General features: G+C 37.9%; 1 protein-coding gene across 1 annotated transcript in view; it reads left to right on the forward strand.

Moving 5' to 3' along the window:
- atm (ATM serine/threonine kinase) overlaps positions 1-18,628 on the forward strand; it is a 47,797-nt gene that overhangs the window by 1,944 nt on the left and 27,225 nt on the right. The window contains exons 6-27 of the mRNA XM_059330771.1: positions 8-173; positions 327-565; positions 1,858-2,027; positions 2,156-2,334; positions 3,838-4,209; positions 5,042-5,245; positions 5,594-5,695; positions 6,080-6,314; positions 6,903-7,034; positions 7,170-7,295; positions 8,254-8,343; positions 8,480-8,669; positions 9,558-9,751; positions 9,837-9,916; positions 10,012-10,167; positions 11,308-11,383; positions 12,033-12,175; positions 13,345-13,462; positions 13,550-13,720; positions 15,892-16,067; positions 16,954-17,197; positions 18,256-18,371. Of these exons, the coding sequence (XP_059186754.1) occupies positions 8-173; positions 327-565; positions 1,858-2,027; positions 2,156-2,334; positions 3,838-4,209; positions 5,042-5,245; positions 5,594-5,695; positions 6,080-6,314; positions 6,903-7,034; positions 7,170-7,295; positions 8,254-8,343; positions 8,480-8,669; positions 9,558-9,751; positions 9,837-9,916; positions 10,012-10,167; positions 11,308-11,383; positions 12,033-12,175; positions 13,345-13,462; positions 13,550-13,720; positions 15,892-16,067; positions 16,954-17,197; positions 18,256-18,371 (3,679 nt within the window). The remainder of the gene's footprint in view (positions 1-7; positions 174-326; positions 566-1,857; positions 2,028-2,155; positions 2,335-3,837; positions 4,210-5,041; positions 5,246-5,593; positions 5,696-6,079; positions 6,315-6,902; positions 7,035-7,169; positions 7,296-8,253; positions 8,344-8,479; positions 8,670-9,557; positions 9,752-9,836; positions 9,917-10,011; positions 10,168-11,307; positions 11,384-12,032; positions 12,176-13,344; positions 13,463-13,549; positions 13,721-15,891; positions 16,068-16,953; positions 17,198-18,255; positions 18,372-18,628) is intronic.

Consider the following 18,628-nt stretch of genomic DNA (forward strand, 5'->3'; position numbering starts at 1 on the left):
TCTTCAGATCTTTTGGACTTGTACTGCGACTTGTTCAACACTTCATCCAAGTCCATCAACCGTGTTTTGGTGAGCAGAGTGATTCACACGGTGGTGCAGGGCTGCTGCATGCAGACCGATGGATTCAACAACACTTTGTTCAGCTTCTTCTTCAAAGCTCTTCTAAATGCTAGGTGAAGACTTTTACCAACATTTTAAACAGTTGTGCTCAATGCAATTTTGATGCAATCTTAAAAAAAATGCATCCTAACTTATTATGAATGCAATGTTCACCAGGTAAATGAATAGATGCTCTCATTGTTTTCAAATGTCCATGATTCTTTTAGGCAGGAGAAGCACCTGACTGTTTTGGAGCACCTCATCTCAGCTCTCAACATCTTCTTGAGATCCACCTCCATGAACTGTCGGATGCGGGTGTGTCAGCTGGGAGAGGAGCTTCTGCCTTCCATACTGAAGGTGTGGGCGGATATGAGGCCCAGTGTGGCTCTAAAAGAAGAGATTGTTTTGTTCTTTCAGCTGCAGATTTGTATCCACCACCCCAAAGGAGCCAAGACACAAGATACAGGTAGAGCGAGCTTTTCTTTTTATTTAAAATTAAAAAAAATTCTAGTGGTGTTGATGCCTTTGGTTGTCTGTATGGTACAGGCTATAGTATGGGTTGTTTATACGTCCATATAAATCCAACACAACATAAAAATGATAAAGGTGACTCAAGATTAATTGTGATGGATAACCAATATTAAACAATATTTGCAAATTTATCTTACAAAAACACCCTGAAATACAAATTATACCATTCCATTATTGAAAACCAGTAGTTGAAAAGGGGGTTTGTTTTGTAAAATTGTAGAGCTTGACAGATATATCAGTTGAAAGATATTGTCAGCCGATATCGGCCTATCAAAGGCCTATCAGTATCGGTGTATACGCTGCCTGATATGTGCTATTTTTTTACACAATATACAATTGTTTGCCGTGACTTAGAACTGGTGCTAGCTATTCATTTTTTAAATTATTTTTTAAGAGAATAAAAAACAGTAATGATGTTTAATTAGCCATTTATTTGATTCCTGTTTATTCTTTATTTTCTCAGTCATCTATAGAATTGGCTGACAATGTAATACCTTGTTTGTATAATGTATAATAATATAAATATTATTTAATAAAGTTTTATGTATGAGAAAATAGCTTTCTGGGCACATTTGCAGAGTGGTGAAAAATCAGTGCACAATCCACATAAAAAAGGTCTATTTTAATTCCAGCCCAAAAATGACTATAAGCCACCATATCAGTTAAAAATGATTTCCCTCCTCTAAAGTCAGTATCGGCATCAGTCTCAAAAATCCCATATCGGAATTATCGTTGTTATTTAATTAATTAATTAATTTTAATTATGTATACTTTCATGATTGTGTATTATTGTTTTATTGTTATTTATTTATTTATTTCCTCCCCATTTTTTTCTTCATTTTTTTATTTAATTTATTTATTAATATGATTGAATTTAATTAATTTATTATTATTATTGTTATTATTATTTATTAATTAATTAATACAATTATTTCATTTTATTTTTTATTAACTCAAGTATTTGTTTTCCTCCGAGATTACTGTTGGTTATGAGAGGGAGGGATGGGGTTTTATGACTGTATGTTCGTTGTTGTGTTCATTGTGTATTACTTTTTGGGAAAAAACTCAATAAATAGTTTTGAAAAAAAAAATCCCATATCGTTTAGGCTATAGAAAAAATTGTCACTATGTTATTCATGATTTAAAGGTAACAAATTAAAACATTTTAAACCATAGATTTGGCCTTAAAACAACCATTAACTTGTTATCCCCTCTCTCATATTTGAGGTGCTCATGCTGAGGACTGGACCAGATGGCGGAGTCTGCTCTACAACCTGTATGATGCCTTAATAAGAGAAATTAGCCAAATAGGAAGCAGAGGGAAGTACGTTACTGGGACACGACACATAGCTGTCAAAGACAACCTCATTGAGCTCACAGCGGACATCTGCCATCAGGTAATACAGATCCAGTCCCAAGTATGCATACAGAAAAATCCTGATTATAGAGCCATTTTAGCGAATATAAAATCCTGTACACCTGTCTTTACAAGATTATTTCCCTTATTTTGTGTTTCCTACTGCAGCTGTTCAGTGATAACAATGACACGCATATCTTGGAGGTGACCCAGGCCTCCCTTAGAGCCACCAACATGGGCAGTCCGACCCATGGAGCAGCCAGCAAGAGGCGGCGCATTGAACTGGGCTGGGAGGTCCTCCGGGACCACCTGCAGCCTCAGCATAGTGACTTTGACATCATACCATGGTATGAAAATCACAATACAATTAATATTAGAACTTTTTTTTTTGTAAAATTTCAGGTTAAAAAAAACAACACAGAAGGGCAATACTACAAAGCTGTTGGTAACATCGGCCATGTAATAGTGTAGATCAAAGAAACAAAACAACCAGAGAAAAAACAACAAATAGCACATCAATCCAGTCCAATCCACTTTATTTACATAGCACGTTTACAGAAAACACAAGGTTTCCAAAGTGCTGCACAAAAATATAAACACAGTAGACAGATAACACAATAAAAGCACAATTTAAAAAAAGTAGACAAAATGATAAAATACCGTAAGATAAAATAGAATAAAATAAAATAAATAAAATGCACCGCCCACACAAAATAAAATATGCATGTATACACATAAAATCATAAAATCAACACCCTACGTGGTGCCAAAAGCCAAAGAGACACATGAGTGATTTCCAACTGCAATAGGTTACATTACAAACTTTGTGTAGTCCATTTCCTCCGGACTTTCATATATTGGTCAGATTGCAGCCTTAATAAGAAGGTCGGTCACTCCATACAGTTTATTTAGTTAATTATTACAATCCAATCATCCTTGGTTGAAGGGTTTACCTGCAGCCATTTCCGTGTAATAGATTACTTATTTGCCGCCAAAAGGACTTTGTGTAGGTACCTATCTTGGGCCACGAGATTTACCGGGAGTTTGCCCAGGAATAATACAACCAAAATCACAGTCAACTGAAAGATAATAAAATATAGTACTAAAATACTAAAATATACTACTATTTATTATTGATTTATTATTATTTTGTTACTTAAAAAGAAATCAGAAAAATAATTTGTCTAAGAGCGCTATTAATGTCACAGTTTTGATAAATGTTGTGGAGATGCAAAGAAAAAGGCAAATTTGTGTTTCTGTAAGGAGAAAAGGTGTCTAGTTTTTAATTTGAAAATAAGCAATATTATAAACCTAAATACCATAAACATATATTGTAATGTATATGTCACATCACAGATCTTTTTTTATTTTATTTAATAATTGTGTTCTATGTGGTTCACTTGGTCTGTGGTAGATCCCCTATAATTTTCCTTTAAGGATAACTGGGTCTGGGTTCTTTTGGGATAAGAACATTTTAAAGGTAAATAAGTTAGGACTGTGTATGCTGCTTTAACCCATTGAAGCCTGGAAAGCGGATACGTCGTTTTGTAGCATTTGTATAAGCTCTCAAATACTTTTTGAATTTCATTTCTATCTGCTACAGAGGCTGAAAAATCGATGATTTAGTAGAAGCGTTGACACTTCTGTTGAATTTCCAGAAAAACTTCAGGTTTTAGGGGCTTATTTTAAAATCGCCCAGAGGTTTTACAGACAGTTTCAGGCGTCAATGGGTTAAAAAAGTAGTTTTTATTTTGTGGTAGAAAAACACACACAGTTACCTGTTTATCTGATTGTGCCCACTCCCGATCAAGATCATGGAAAGATATTCAAACCCTCTTTTCTCTTCTCAGGCTGCAGATCACCGCAGTGCTCACCTCTAAGTATCCGTCCATGGTGCCCGGCCAGGAGCTGCTCCCGCTGCTGTCAGTGTTGTACCAGGCCCTGGCAGAGCAGCGGAGAGGAGAGAGGGGCCCGTACGTGCTACGCTGTCTGAGGGAGGTGGCCCGGTGCCAGGCCCGCTACCCGGAAAGGGCCCAAGTCCACAAGATGGAGCTGGCCCGGCTATGGGGTCGGGTGTGGGCCCTGGCACTGCGAGGGGTCAGCTCACCCCAGACAGAAGCCCTCAACCTGGACCTGCTGAGCTCTATAGTCCACGGTGGGCTGATTAATGTGGACAGAGAATTCTGGAAGCTCTTCTCCGGTTCAGCATGTAAACCCTCTCCGTAAGTCTCAATGTCTAAAATGTGTTAATATTATACAGTCATGGAACAAATTATTAGACCATTGTTTTCTCTCACTTCTTGTTCATTTTAATGCCTGGTACAACTTAAGGTGAATTTGTTCGGACACATACAGTACAGGCCAAAAGTTTGGACACACCTTCTCATTCAATGTTTTTCCTTTATTTTCATGACTATTGACATTGTAAATTCATCAAAACTATTAATGAACACATGTGGAATTATGTACTTAACAAAAAAGTGTGAAATAACTGAAAGCATGTCTTATATTCTAGTAAGCAAAGGGTGGCTACTTTGAGGAATCTAAAATACAAGACATGTTTTCAGTTATTTCACACTTTTTTTGTTAAGTACATAATTCCATATGTGTTTATTCATAGTTTTGATGCCTTCAGTGAGAATCTACAATGTAAATAGTCATGAAAATAAAGAAAAACGCATTGAATGAGATGGGTGTGTCCAAACTTTTGGCCTGTACTGTATAACGTTAACAACAAAAATAGCTCATAAGAGTTTATTATAAGAGCTGATATCTAGCCATTTTCCATGGTTTTCTTGATAATAACCAAAATCATTATCAGGAAAAGCATGAAAATGACTAGATATCATCTTTTAAATGAAACTCTTACGAGCTAATTTTGTTGCTATCATGATATTTGTCCAAACAAATCTACCTTTTAGTTGTACCAGGCATTAAAATGAACAAGAAATGAGAGAAAACAAGGGTGGTCAATTCATTTTTTCCATGACTATATATGTGTCTTTATGATAAATGTGTTTGCATTTAGTAACCTTTTGTCCTCTCTATCCACAGAGCTGCTGCTTTCTGTCTAGCTCAGGCCCTGCTCAAGTTCTTGGTCCCTAAAAGTATCATCTCAAGCTCAGGCTGGGACTATTTGGGGGTCACGGAGGGATCTGCGTCACCTAACCTGAAAGAGACCCTCATAGCCTGGCTGCTGATGAGCGATCAGAGCGATGAGATGGAGGAGAGCTCCAGACCTCACCCCATCATTTGCAGGTTGGTACTATGTTTATTTTATATGTTAACTTTGGATTTAACTGACTTTGACTGTACACATAACTTTATCCTGGCTCAGCACTGACTTTTTTTTTTTTTAATTGTAATATATTGATACAGTCTGCTTTCCTGTAAATGTTGGGAACGCTCCAGCTACAACCTGGTGGTTTACAGGGGATGCACTTTATGCTGCATGTACAGAAAATGAAAATATCCAGCTCCAAATATGAATTACATGTTACTTTCCTTCTTAAACTGTTTCCCTTTGTTAAGATGCATCTTTTCTGTCTTCGATTCTCCGATAAAGGTCCCTATATTTAAGCTTTATTATGATTTTGTGTCTTGCAGAGACTTTCCTCACAATCTAATCGCAAACATCCTGGTGTCCCTGACCTTGAAAGACACAAGGAGTGGCCTGAAGTTTCTGCTGGGTACTGAAGGAGTAGAAAGGTGAGGGAAGCAACGTTTCCAGAGTACCAAAATCACAGACATGAGGACAATCTGCCCTACAAAGCAAAAAGGCAGTAACTACGCAGAGTGCAGAACTGAGAAAAATGACTTTAAAGTTATCCTGTAATCTAGCCGTTTAGTTACTGTACAAACGACTACCATTTTTCTCCAAAACGACACACATTTGAGATAATATGTTTTGTCACATAACAAAGGATGCCTTGAAAGTCATGAAAATGATAATAACTCATTTTTGACCAAAAATGCATTTACTGCCTTTTTGCTTTGTAGGGCAGAAATCTACCTCCTTGTTTTCACAATTAATCTGTCAATTTCCTATTGTGAAATAGAAATAATTCAGCTGTCAATTACTTTTTTTTAAAGCGCCTTTTTTCAAGAACAAACCTCAACCGCTGCCAAAGAGAACCTGGAAGAGATTGAGAGGCTTTACCTGCAGTTCAGCTTCAACGCGCTGCCCTCAGCGATGCGAGCGACTGATGAGCCAGTGACAACGGCTTCAACTGACGGGCAGTTCGCTGCCGTCCCCTCCCTCAGAAAAAAATTGGAGCAATCCTTGCTTTGTGTGGCTGACAATCTACTCAACTGCTACTCTCCTGATGTGAGTGGACGTTAATGCTTGCGCGTTTATGTGTCTGTGTACATTTGCATTTACATTTAGTCATTTAGCAGACGCTTTTATCCAAAGCGACTTACAGGAAGAGTAAAAGCAAACAATCAAGGTATAGTGCAATAAGAGCTATTAGTGCATCAATAAGTGCTAGTGACAATTCTTTGAGGAGTAGAATTATCGTGTGGAGCTAGGAGAGAAGATGCTCTCTGAAGAGCTGGGTCTTCAGGAGTTTTTTAAAGGTAGAGAGGGACGCCCCTGCTCTGGTAGGAACTGGTAGTGTGTTCCACCAGCGGGGAACAAGAAATGCAAAGAGTCTGGATTGCCTTGGACCAACGGGGGGCAGAGCCAGGCGCCGTTCATTGGAAGAGCGCAACGGTCGTGAGGTAGCATATGTCTGAATCAGGGCGTTCAGGTAGGTAGGAGCAGTACCAGAGACAACTTTGTAGGCAGCATTAGAGATTTGAATTTGATGCGGGCTGCAACAGGTAGTGGATCTCAATGAGCAGCGTTGTGACATGTGACCTTTTTTGTGTAGTTTGCACAGACCGTTGTTTATTCTGGTTCCTCCTGCCACAGTCTCAGTCCACCCCTCCGGAGTGTCTGGTGCGCTGTTCCAGTCTGCTGACAGGCGTTCTCACAGGTTACGTGTCCGCTGGGTTTCTGACTGAGGAGGAGGCCTGCCGCTCACAGCTCTTCACTAAAGCCAAGGTAACATTCAGATGCATCGCAGTAGATTTTTTCATTCCATCCTTTGGTCGTTTATTATCCCTGTCTCTTACACGTTAAGAACATTATGTCAAAGCATAGAAAAATGTAAGGTTGTTGGGGTGTTTTTGTTCCCAGGCCCTGGCCCAGGACTTCAGCGGTTTTGTTTCCAGTGTGAAAGTGAAGATGACAGAAGAAGGAACCATGAGCACACTGAGATCTGTCATGAAGCTCTGCACGCAGTCAGCCAGCAGACACAACAAGGTGACTAAAGCCTCCATCATGACAGCGTGCAGAATGCTGAAATAATAGGTTAGAGTAGATCAACCTGCAGCTCTGCAGCCACATGTGGCTCTTCAGACACTGTAGAGTGTCTCTCTCTGTGGCTCTGACAAAAAAGTTTACAGAAAGAAACGTTTATTTCTTGCATTTTTTTCCCAGTTATCAGTGGTGTAGGCCCAAAGCAGTTTGTGTTTTTCAATTTAAAAAATGTGTAGCCTATAATTGACATTAATGATAATAATAATAATAATAATGGTCACCTTACAAACAAAGCAAAAAACGTTAGATAAAGACAAGAACACAAACAACTACATAAAAACAACAAACAGAGCAGAAGTGATAATGGCATGGTCAAACAGAAAAGGCTATTCTAAACAAGTGAGTTTTGAGCTGTGATTTGAAGGTGGAGAGAGAGCTACTGTCATGGATGGAAAGTGGGAGAGATCATTATTAATCAACTAAAATGTGCATCATAGTTAACAAAAGCTCACGCCCCGGTGCCTTAACTTATACATTTTGCCAACTTCCAGTCAAGTTTTGAGTTCTCCCTAGCAAGGCTAGCTTTCGATTACAAATTTGCACTTTGGTCCTCATTGCATTCTGAGAAAATCATATTAATAAATGCTCATTATGAACTATAAGTAATGTTGCTAATTTAGACTTAGTAGGGTGTTTTATCTTCATTGTAAGGCTCAAAATAAGGTTGCAGCTTTTATTTATGCAGCATTTTTACTCCTTTATGTCTTTGTTTTTGGTCCAACAATGGCTTTTTGCCCATAAAGGTTGCAGACCCCTGGATTAGAGGAATCGAATCAATATATGGACAATCCAGCCATTAAGTCTGAACCAGACAGCAAGCTAACCATCTGCATTATTTGCAGGACACACACATTATAAATGAGGTCTGGTTTGAAGGAAATCTTTTATTTTTCTTCTGCAGGATCATGTTTGTCCTACCTCCTTCAGTCTGTTCATTATGATTCTGCCAGCCGGTCTCCTCAGTGAACTGGCTGAGATCTGCAAACAGTTGGTAAGTGACGTGTACATATACAGTATATAGCACATAGCAGCATCAAGATGTTTGTGGCCTGATGGAAAAAAAAAAAAAGAAGAAGATTTTCTGTGCACTAAGACGCTAAATTAGTGTCACTTCCTCATGTCGCCAGCTGAGCAGTGTTTCCAAGAGAGTCAGTGTTGTGGATGATGACGATCATATGGATGATGACTGGGGGGATGTCACCAGAACTCAGCAAGGAGAAGACATGGACCTGTTTGACGATGGCGAAGAGCCCCACAGTAGCACCAATGGGACCCGCAGACAGAAGGGGGAGAACGGTGACGCTGCATGTGGGCCAGGTCAGAACGGATCTCTTGTTTTCTAAATAAATGCCTTTCCTGGGATTAGGAAAAAAATATAGAACTGATTGAAATCAATGCAAAAAAAGTACCACACAGATTGGACCAAAACTGTTTTATGTCAACTAAAGCACAATTCAAGAAAGGTTGGGATGCTGTTATAAATATTGTATTATTGACAATCACTGCACTATATACACTGTACAATATTTCTATAATTTAATTTATATGTGCTATTAGGGCTGGGCAATATGGAGCAAAAGTCATATCCCGATATATTTAGGCTGAATATCGATATATGGTATATATACCAATATTTTTATCGCAAAGTGAGAGCAAATGTTCAGTCAAAGTCAAATATGACATGTCACAAGTAGTTTATTGAATCTGTTTTATTTAAGTGAACATAAATACTGTAGAACAACAGGAGTACCTTTTTTTTTTTTTTTTTAAAGTCAAAGCTCCATAAAGTGCACATTTAAATGAAAAAATATCTTAAATAAAAATAGCTTATGAAATAAAATAGGCCAATCTTTTTCTGAAAAAAAAAAATATATATATACATGAGAAAAGAATAATGAACATTACAAAAGAACTAAATATGGCAAACCCTAGTAAGGGCAGCATTTATATATAAAGAAAAAAAATTGAACTACATTGATATATGTGATATGGTCTAATTCCATATCGCATTAAAAAATATATTGATTTATTTTTTATATCGATATATCACCCAGGCCCCAGCCAAATCTGCTTACATATAGCAGAGGAAGTTGAAGAAAAAAAAGTATGATGTGTTTAGTTTTTATGAACCAGAGAGCAGCAGAGCTGAAGGTGCTGATCATCAGTGGATAACAGGTCAAATAATCTGGTTCTGTCTTCTCTTAGGTGCAAAAAGCCTGTTAGCAGACGATCATCTGGCCCAGCCGGACCTGGCTGTCCTTGCAGTCTTGGAGTTCCTGTGTGAGTGTGGCTCCACCCGATCCGTCCACGGTCTGCTTTTCAAACCACAGGAGGTGCGGCGCCGGCTGCTGCTGCTGGCGGAGCAGATCGACTTCAGCAAAGCTCTGCACCTCAGCATGGTGGGTGGCAGCTGCTGTGGACAGTCTTGGTTGCTGTGGCGATGAGGGTTCAGCTGATGAACTTTAATATCTTGTTCTGTTTCAGTATCTGGTCCTGCTGAAGAAGCTTCCTGCTGAGGACTCGCTCTCTCCGGAGGAATTCGATTCATTGCTTCGTCCTGTTTCGTAGGGAAATCTTTCTTTGAAGCAAATTCTGTCCTGAGAAAATAAAACTAATTTTTAGTAGTATTTCACATGTTTGTTTTGCTTTGTGTGTACAGGGACCTGTGTTCTCTGCACCGTCAGGACCAAGAGATCTGTGCTGCTGCCCTGCTGGGTTTGTTACCCTCCATCATGAGCCTCAGGAAAACTCAGCACACAGCCGAGGAGATGAAACATGTTCATGGAACTCTGCTACAAGTGGTGTCTGCATTCTGGTTAGCAACATATTTTTACATCATGAACAAATGGGAGAGATTATGTCGTGTAGCAAGGAGCTTAGTCTTTGAAAGAAGGATATCCAGTGTAAAATGTGTCTCCTCTGGTTGGTTTTCTACAAGTTATTATTATTTTTATTTTTTAAGGCGTTTACATGATGACGATCTGAACAGAAGACGCAAAAGTGGCGTTGCGTCTTTACTTTTTATTCCGCGTTTAGACGAGCGTTTTCGGGAAGAAATCTGCGTGCATACGGTGACGCAAAAGTGTGTGGAATTCGATTGTATGCATGCCAGGCGGCATCACTTAAAGCGATAAGAGCATCTTTGGGCATGTGGAAGTTTTCACGCTATGCATTTTCATCAGCTACTCCTTCTATAAAGTTCACTTCTCTGTTCACTAATACTATCTGTACATATCCTGTACATTTGGTGGAAAGACTCCTGTAAGTTTATTAGAGCTGCCAGAGCAGCTTGAAGGTCCGACGCATGGAAATAATCCCACATGTTTGTTTATTTTCCTGTACTGGAGCATGTATGTGACGTAAATGCGTATGCAACGTGAGCAGATCAGAGCAGAGTTTTGCGTCTTGTCAGTGTAGACGGACACGCTACGGCGGAGCGGATTTAACTTTTCCACTTTGAAGGGTGGTTTCAGATTTTTGCGTTTTTAAGCCCCAAATACGCCGTCACCGTCTAAACGAAAGGCACTTCCGATAAAATATTTTGTCGTTTTTACCCGCAAGCGTCCTCGTGTAAACGGGGCCTTATATAGATGTTTATACGTTTTCCACAGGTAGGACAAGAACACCAAACAAACAAGCAAACATTTGGCTTACATACATATTCAAATCCAAATCCATACATACAGGCAGAAAATTCAGGGGTCACATCCTATACAAGTAAGAATAAATTCAAAACAAATAAAGTAAATAAATGGTAAAGCAGAGTGTCCCAATTGAGGCAGAGCATTCTGAGCTATGATATAAACCCTCTGGTGAGAATGGTGGAAATATTCAAACTGACATATGATAAAAAGGGTTCCTACAAGTTATTTTAAATTTAATTTGGAGGGATGGCTACTGTTTTTAGACATGGAAAACATGAATTCTGTTGTGATCACATCATGTTGTGTTTCAGCTACCTGAGCCAAACAGGGAAATGCATCGCTGCTGTACGAGCTGCTTTAGTGAGATGTCTGGTTGCTTTGCTGGAGGTGAGCTGTCATACAGGTTTAATATTAACATAATATTTAATAAGTTATCATAGGAAATAAAGCTTTTATATCTGTTATATCTTGGTCTAAATAAATGACATAAGCCAGACATGTTGTAATAGTTCATTGAACTTTGAGGGATCATTTTGTTTGACTCGGAAGAAAACTGTTTTTTTTTTTCAATTGATGAGCAGTAGTCATGAAAATGATTTCAATATTTTATGTTTATGTTGGAACAGCCTTCCAGAGGATCTGAGATCAGCTTAAAAATGATGACATTTTTAAAGATAACCAAAACTCATCTATTAAGTCTGGCACTTATGAACTGTTTTTATCATTTATTCTTTTATTATCATTATGATTTATTTTACTTTTTTTGAATCAACTTTTACTGTTGGTCATGCAATTTATTTTTTTCACATTTTACTAGTTTTAACATCTGTTTTTTCATTAGCTTGTAAAGCACTTTAAAGTGCATTTGATTTGTTTGCTATATAAATAAGGTTTGCCTGATATTTGTGACAAAATAGTTGTGAAGAACAACACTTTTTTATTAATCTCCAGTCATTTCAGTGTAACAAAGTTTCATCCTCTTCTCGTGTTTTCTGTATATCCTCTTTCTCTGTTTTTTTTTCTTTCACTCTGACAGGCTGACCCGTGTTGTAAATGGGCAGTCTTAAGTATCAGAGGGTCTGACAGCGAAGAAGATCGCCCCGTGTCTGTTATACTTCCATCTCACCTCGCAGATGCTCACCACCAAGTCCGCATGCTGGTGGCCACGTCAGTGGAGAGGTACGCTTCACTGATAACAAAGTCGGATACATTTTATAGGACGTACAGTACCAGTGAAAAGTTTGGACACCTTCTCATTCAATGTGTTTTCTTTATTTTTATTAAATCTTTTACATTGTAGATTGAAATTAAAGACATCAAAACTATGATGGAACACATATGGAATAATGTAGTAAGCAAAAAAGTGTTAAACAAACCAGAATATGTTTTACATTTTAGATTCTTCAGAGTAGCCACCTTTTGCTCTGATGGTCTCAAACACATTAAAGCCACGTTTATACATAGCAGGGTATTTAGAGAAATGAATATTTCCCGCCCTCCGTTTTCAAAAATAACATTGTGCACACAACATCGTTTTCAAAAAAGTTGTCATTTACATCAACCCGCATAAATACGCCATCGAGCGCCATTATAACTATGCCAAACCTATTATATGGGCGGCAGTGTAGGGAGAAGGCTAAAGCCATGCAAGCCAATCAGAATCCCCTGAATCAACAACAATGAATAACACAAGCGACTTCCTGTTCCTTTCAAAACAACTAATTTGGCGCTAGGATTGTTCGTGTGGACAGACAGCGAAGTTGAGAACCTAAAACCCCGTTTGTTTCTCCCAGTTGACACGACAACACATAACCGGACTTTTCCAAATTCTCCACTTTGCCCGGAGTTTTTTAAAAATAATCGTTTTCTGTGATAAAAACGGGGTTTTCGTGTAAATGAGAGGCCAATCACATGGAAATATATGCGTTTTCCCTTCGTGTAAACGGGGCCTAAGAAGGCAAGAAATTCCACGAATTAACTCTTTACAAGGCACACCTGTTAACTGAAAACCATCCAGGTGAGCAGCTCATGAATCTGACTGAGAGAATAACAGAAGTGTGCAAAGCTGTCATCAAAACAAAAGGTGGCTACTCTGAAGAATCTAAAATATAAAACATATTCTGGTTTGTTTTACACTTACACAAAACTACATAATTCCGTATGTGTTCTTTCATAGTTTTGATGTCTTCAGTATTAATCTGCAATGTTGAAAATAATAAAAATAAAGAAAAAACATTGAATGAGAAGGTGTGTCCAAACTTTGGACTGGTACTGTACATTATTCAATAGACATCACATGACATCTAAACTTGGTAAATCATCGATCTAATTGTCTGTTGCATCTCCAGGTTGTTTCTGGATATGAGACCAGAACATCCAGATAAAAGGAAGATGCTGCCGCTCAAACACCAGCAGGCGGCTTTTGAGGAAATTTATCTGAAGGCCCAGGAAGGAATGAAGCTCCCAGTAAGTTTAGGAGTAGTTTATTATGTGTGTATTTTTCTGCCTCGGTTTGACTTTACTAATAGTTCTTGTGTGTGTGATCTTACACAGAGAAGCAGCTCTTCAGAGGACCAACAGGACGAGTCGTTTAACCGCAAGTCCACCCTGCTGAAGAGTCTGTGTGTTGTGCTGTGTTGTAGCCCAGTCTGTGAAAAACAGTCTCTGTTTGCCCTCTTCCAGTCCTACAAGGAGAACAATATAGAGGAACAGCTCATCAAAAAGGTAACCGTTTCAAGTCAAATCAATTTTATTTATATAGCCCCTAATCACAAATCACAGATTTTCCTCAAAGGGCTTCACAGACTGTACATGGTACGACACCCTCTGTCCTAAGACCCTCACAGCGGCCAGGGAAAAACTCCTCAAAAACCCTGTTAACAGAGGAAATAGAAGAAGAAACCTCAGGGAGAGACAGAGGAGGATCCATCTCCCAGGATGGACAGACGTGCAATAGATTTCGTTGTACAGGGCAGGTCAACAGAGTAGAATAGAGTAGATTGTTTATTGTTTATTGTTAAAAAGATCCCCATTAGCTGTCACCAAAAGTGGGACCAGCTAGTCTTCCTGGGGTCCACAAGACAAAACAAAAATCACTTAACAATTAAACATTGTAGACATTATTATACACGTCATCAGAAATCATTCCGAATAAGTTATTACATTCATATCTATTACATTAATTCTCTCTTTCATACAGTAAATATGTTAATTCACTACTCACAAATTTAAATAGTGCATTCTCAAGTAATAATTAATAGATACTTTACTATTCTGTTCATGTATATTCAGTGGGCAATTATTCCAATAACTGATAGCACGATAAATAACTGTTCTCTTTAAGGCATTTGATTTTAGAGTAGATAGAGGTTGTCTATATATCTATATATCTATCTATCTATATATATATATGGTTGAGAGGGGGAGAGAGACAGAGAGGAGCAGGAGCTCTGGGAGGAGACAGCAGCAGGTGATGAAGCACCACCATTGGCCAGTAGTGATGGTGAGTGTAGAGTGGACCAGGAGAGGAGCATTCCCATCTGGGGCCGAACCAGATCCACGGCAGTGAGACCAGCAGGAGTGATGCCGAGCAGGACCACAGCTCCACACCCTGTAAAAGAGAGAGCAAAAAAAAGTGCGAGTACTCTGGGGAAACATGTATTATTGGGACATCAGAGACAGAAGAAAAGAGGGGCCCCGTGTATCGTGTCCCCCCGACACATAGCTCTCTGAAGACCCAGCTCTTCAGAGACCATCTTGTCTCCTAGCACCACGATAATTCTACTCCTCAAAGAATTGTCACTAAGTAAATAACAAAAACATAGGGTAAACAGACAAACATATATATATAAGGCAAACTGGTATTCCCCAAATAAGGATCTCCAAGAAAAGGAATAAACTAAAAAAAAAAAGATTAAAAAAAGATTGTTATTTACTTAGTGAATATATACCTTGAAAAAAAGGGGATAAGGTACAATATTGTAAAGAAAACGAAATGACTGATTATGTTTGTGAAAGTAAGAAGCCTTGCAATAAAGTATTAAAGAATTGTCACTAGCACTTATTGATGCACTAATAGCTCTTATTGAACTATACCTTGATTGTTTGTTTTTATTCTTCCTGTAAGTCGTTTGGATAAAAGCGTCTGCTAAATGACTAAATGTAAATGTAAATAGCGGCATAACTAGGGGCTGGTCCAAGGCAGGCCTCAACCAGCCCTAACTATAGGCTTTGTCAAAGAGGAAAGTTTTAAGAATACTGTTAAATAAAGAGAGGGTGTCTGCCTCCCGTACTGAGACAGGGAGATGATTCCACAGGAGAGGAGCTTGATAACTGAAGGCTCTGGCTCCCAATCTACTTCAGAGCTCTTTGCTTTCTGGAAATGTAATAAGAGTAGAATTTAGACGGTGAATGAATGAAAATATACAATATACATGTATATGTATTTACAATGTAATATAAATTGTTTATAGTATGTGTATATATATATATAATTGTTTATAATATTTGTATGTGAATATATTGATTATTCATATATATATATATATATATATATATATATATATATATATATATATATATATATATGTATATGTATATAGATATAGAGACCTGTTAAGGGGTAGGACTCGATACATTTTTTTACTTCTTCTTACTCCCTTTCGAGCTTGCAGAAAGTGTCTGTTTTCTCAATTTTTTTTTGCTTTTTTTGTTTTGTTTTTTATTTATTCATCTATTAATATTTAAACTTGTTTTTTTGTTGTTTTTTTACTTGCTTGCATGTTCGAAATCAATCAATCAATCAATCAGTCAATCAATCAAAATAGTGTCTGTACAATATTTTTTTTGCCATAATTGAGCAGCCCTAACTGTTTATGTCTTTCTTTTTGTCCCAGATGTTGTGCAGTGTGTCCAGAGCGCTGGGCTACAGGAGCGTGAAAACATTTGTTACTTCTCACCTGTACTACCTGGTGGCTGAGTGGCTCGCACAGAGACAGTCTGACGATCGCTACACTCTTGGATCTTTCCCTTACACCCTCCTCGACCACGACACAGTCAAAGATTTCTATAAGTGAGGAAATAATCTTTTCTTATTTTTCATTTTTTGTCACAGCTCCATTTCATGTTTTTCAGCAGTAGGAACTCATCTTAACCCTCCTGTTATGTTGCAGGTCAAATTGACCCATTTCAAAGTTTAAAAATAAAATAAAAATAGTTAAAAGTATTTTTTAGGGATGAAACTTCTTCTGCTTGGCTTAATAAGTGTAATCAACATATAAAATGAACTTTGTAATTTCACTTATTTGCAACACCCCCGTGCATGTTTATATTCCATAATACATAGACACTGTTTGTGTGCTGTGGAGACTCACACACACACACACACACACACACACCATGCTCATATTGCTAATCTCTTATTTTGTTGTTTTGTTCATTTCTGGTCCAAACAGTGCTTTACTTTCGATACATTTCAAATATTTACTCATTTGTCTTGATTTTAAGTCAGCAGGTCAATTTTACCCTGAACAGAAGAAGTGTGTTGTGTTTATTTATCAAAATTTAAAATGTAAATGTAAAACTACTGTATTTTATATGTAGATCTTTCCAATGTTCATAAAAAAAAGTTTTAACATGCATTTTTTAAAATGAAAAACAAGTGAATTATCCTCATTGAACCATGATCTATGAGAGGGAAAGAACACCATTACACTAAATACTGAATGAGATGGTTAGTAATGGAGTTAATGAGGAAAAATCAACAATGCTTATTGGGATTTTTTGGTTTCTGACACTTTTTGGATAATTTAACATGCCCCAGGTCACATTGACACATAAACATTATTGCTGTTCCTGAGAAACAAACATAACGGGGGGGTTAAATTGAGAAAAACAATGAAGGAATAATTGATGATATTAACAGCCAACATCCCTGCTGTCTCGTGTCCCTTTTGAAGCTCTTCCTACCAGGTGCTGATCCCCCACCTGGTCATCCTGGACGACTTTGAGCAGGTCAAGTCGATCGGCAGGTGTCTCGAGAAGGACTGGAAAGAGTTGTTGGCCAACTGTTTCCCCAAGATCATGGTCAACATCCTGCCATACTTTGTCTGTTCTGGCCAGGACTCACAGGTCGCACAGCAGAGAGAGAAGGCCTACAGAGTGTACAACCTGCTCAAAGACGCCAACTGTCTGGGAAAACAGGTAAACACAGCTGTCCAACACCAGTAGTCTTTTTATTTAATACAGCTGTTATCATTTAATAACATCTGGAGTGGAAATAAACAGCAAAATGTAAATACATTTAACTTTTAGGACCAAGTGTGTGCAATACAATAGAGATGTGAATCATCAGAGGCCCCACGATACGATTTTATCACGATACTTGAGTCACGATACGATATTATTGCGATTTTAAGCATTTTGCAATATGGTGAGTATTGCGATACAATATATTGTGATTTAACTGTTTCACTGCATTTTGTGTCGACAAAATTAAATTCAATCAACAATTGTTTTGTCAAATAAGAGAAAATTCTCTGTCCATTCATCTCACATCAGTCTTTGTATTTCTTCACAATGAGATTCAAACCCACAGACTGACCAACAAAGTATTCAGTCAAACTGAACTGAACTGATATAAAACATGTATGGACGACAACAACTGCAGAATTTTCTCAAACTTTCCTCAATTTTAAGCTTCTCTGCTCTGAATTTTGTGAATGAAACATAAAAAAGCCGAACTTTATAGCATATTTCAACAACTTCCTGATCCATTATCCTGACATGGTGCCTATAGATTCCTTAGATCTTCCAGTTTCATATGATACAAGTATCTACAGTATATTCCTAAAAGTGAGCCCGCTATGGCCTCCAAAAAACAGCCGTCAAAATGCTAAATATTGATACTTGAAGCGATATGATATTGCCACGCAAAATATCGCGATACTATGCTGTATCAATTTTTCCCCCACATCTAGCATACAGTAAACTGATTTTGCAAATGTCCTTATAAGGAATGTCTGACGTGCAAGAGGACAGAGACTTTTGTGATGTTTCTATAATGTACTGTCATGTAACATTTGCGCCGGTCTCTTTCATTTTCAGAATGTGTTGCCGAACAAAGAAACTGAACAAAAAGCTATACATTTGAAAATACATTTGATTAGTTCCCCAGCCCTAGTAAAGATCCAATAATGGAATGGCAAATTGACCTGACTGCACTTCACGTCTGTCCCCATGTCTGTGAAATCTGTCTGCAGGAAATTGACAACCTGATCCACAGTAACCTGGCGGACATAGTGGTTGAACTGCTGATGACTCTGTATGAAGAAAGTGGAGCTGAAGGGAACAATGGAGACCTGAAACGCTTTATAGGGTAATGGTAGTGAAAACCGACCATGTCTATTTTATTTTTTATTTATTTGTTCATTAGTTAAGTACGACAGCATATTAGGGCCAAGTATGAAAAAGAAAAATACGGCCCAGGGAAGGGGGGTAATATTTTGAAAAAAACAATGAGAGTAAAAGTGGCAAATCTATGAGAAAAAGTTGCAGATTTACAAGATTTAAAAGTGGCAAATCTACGAGAGAGAAAAAAGTAGCAGATTTATGAGAAAAAAGTCAGAAAAATTG

This window comes from Centropristis striata, chromosome 4 (assembly GCF_030273125.1).
Source record: "Centropristis striata isolate RG_2023a ecotype Rhode Island chromosome 4, C.striata_1.0, whole genome shotgun sequence".
NCBI lineage: Eukaryota > Metazoa > Chordata > Actinopteri > Perciformes > Serranidae > Centropristis > Centropristis striata.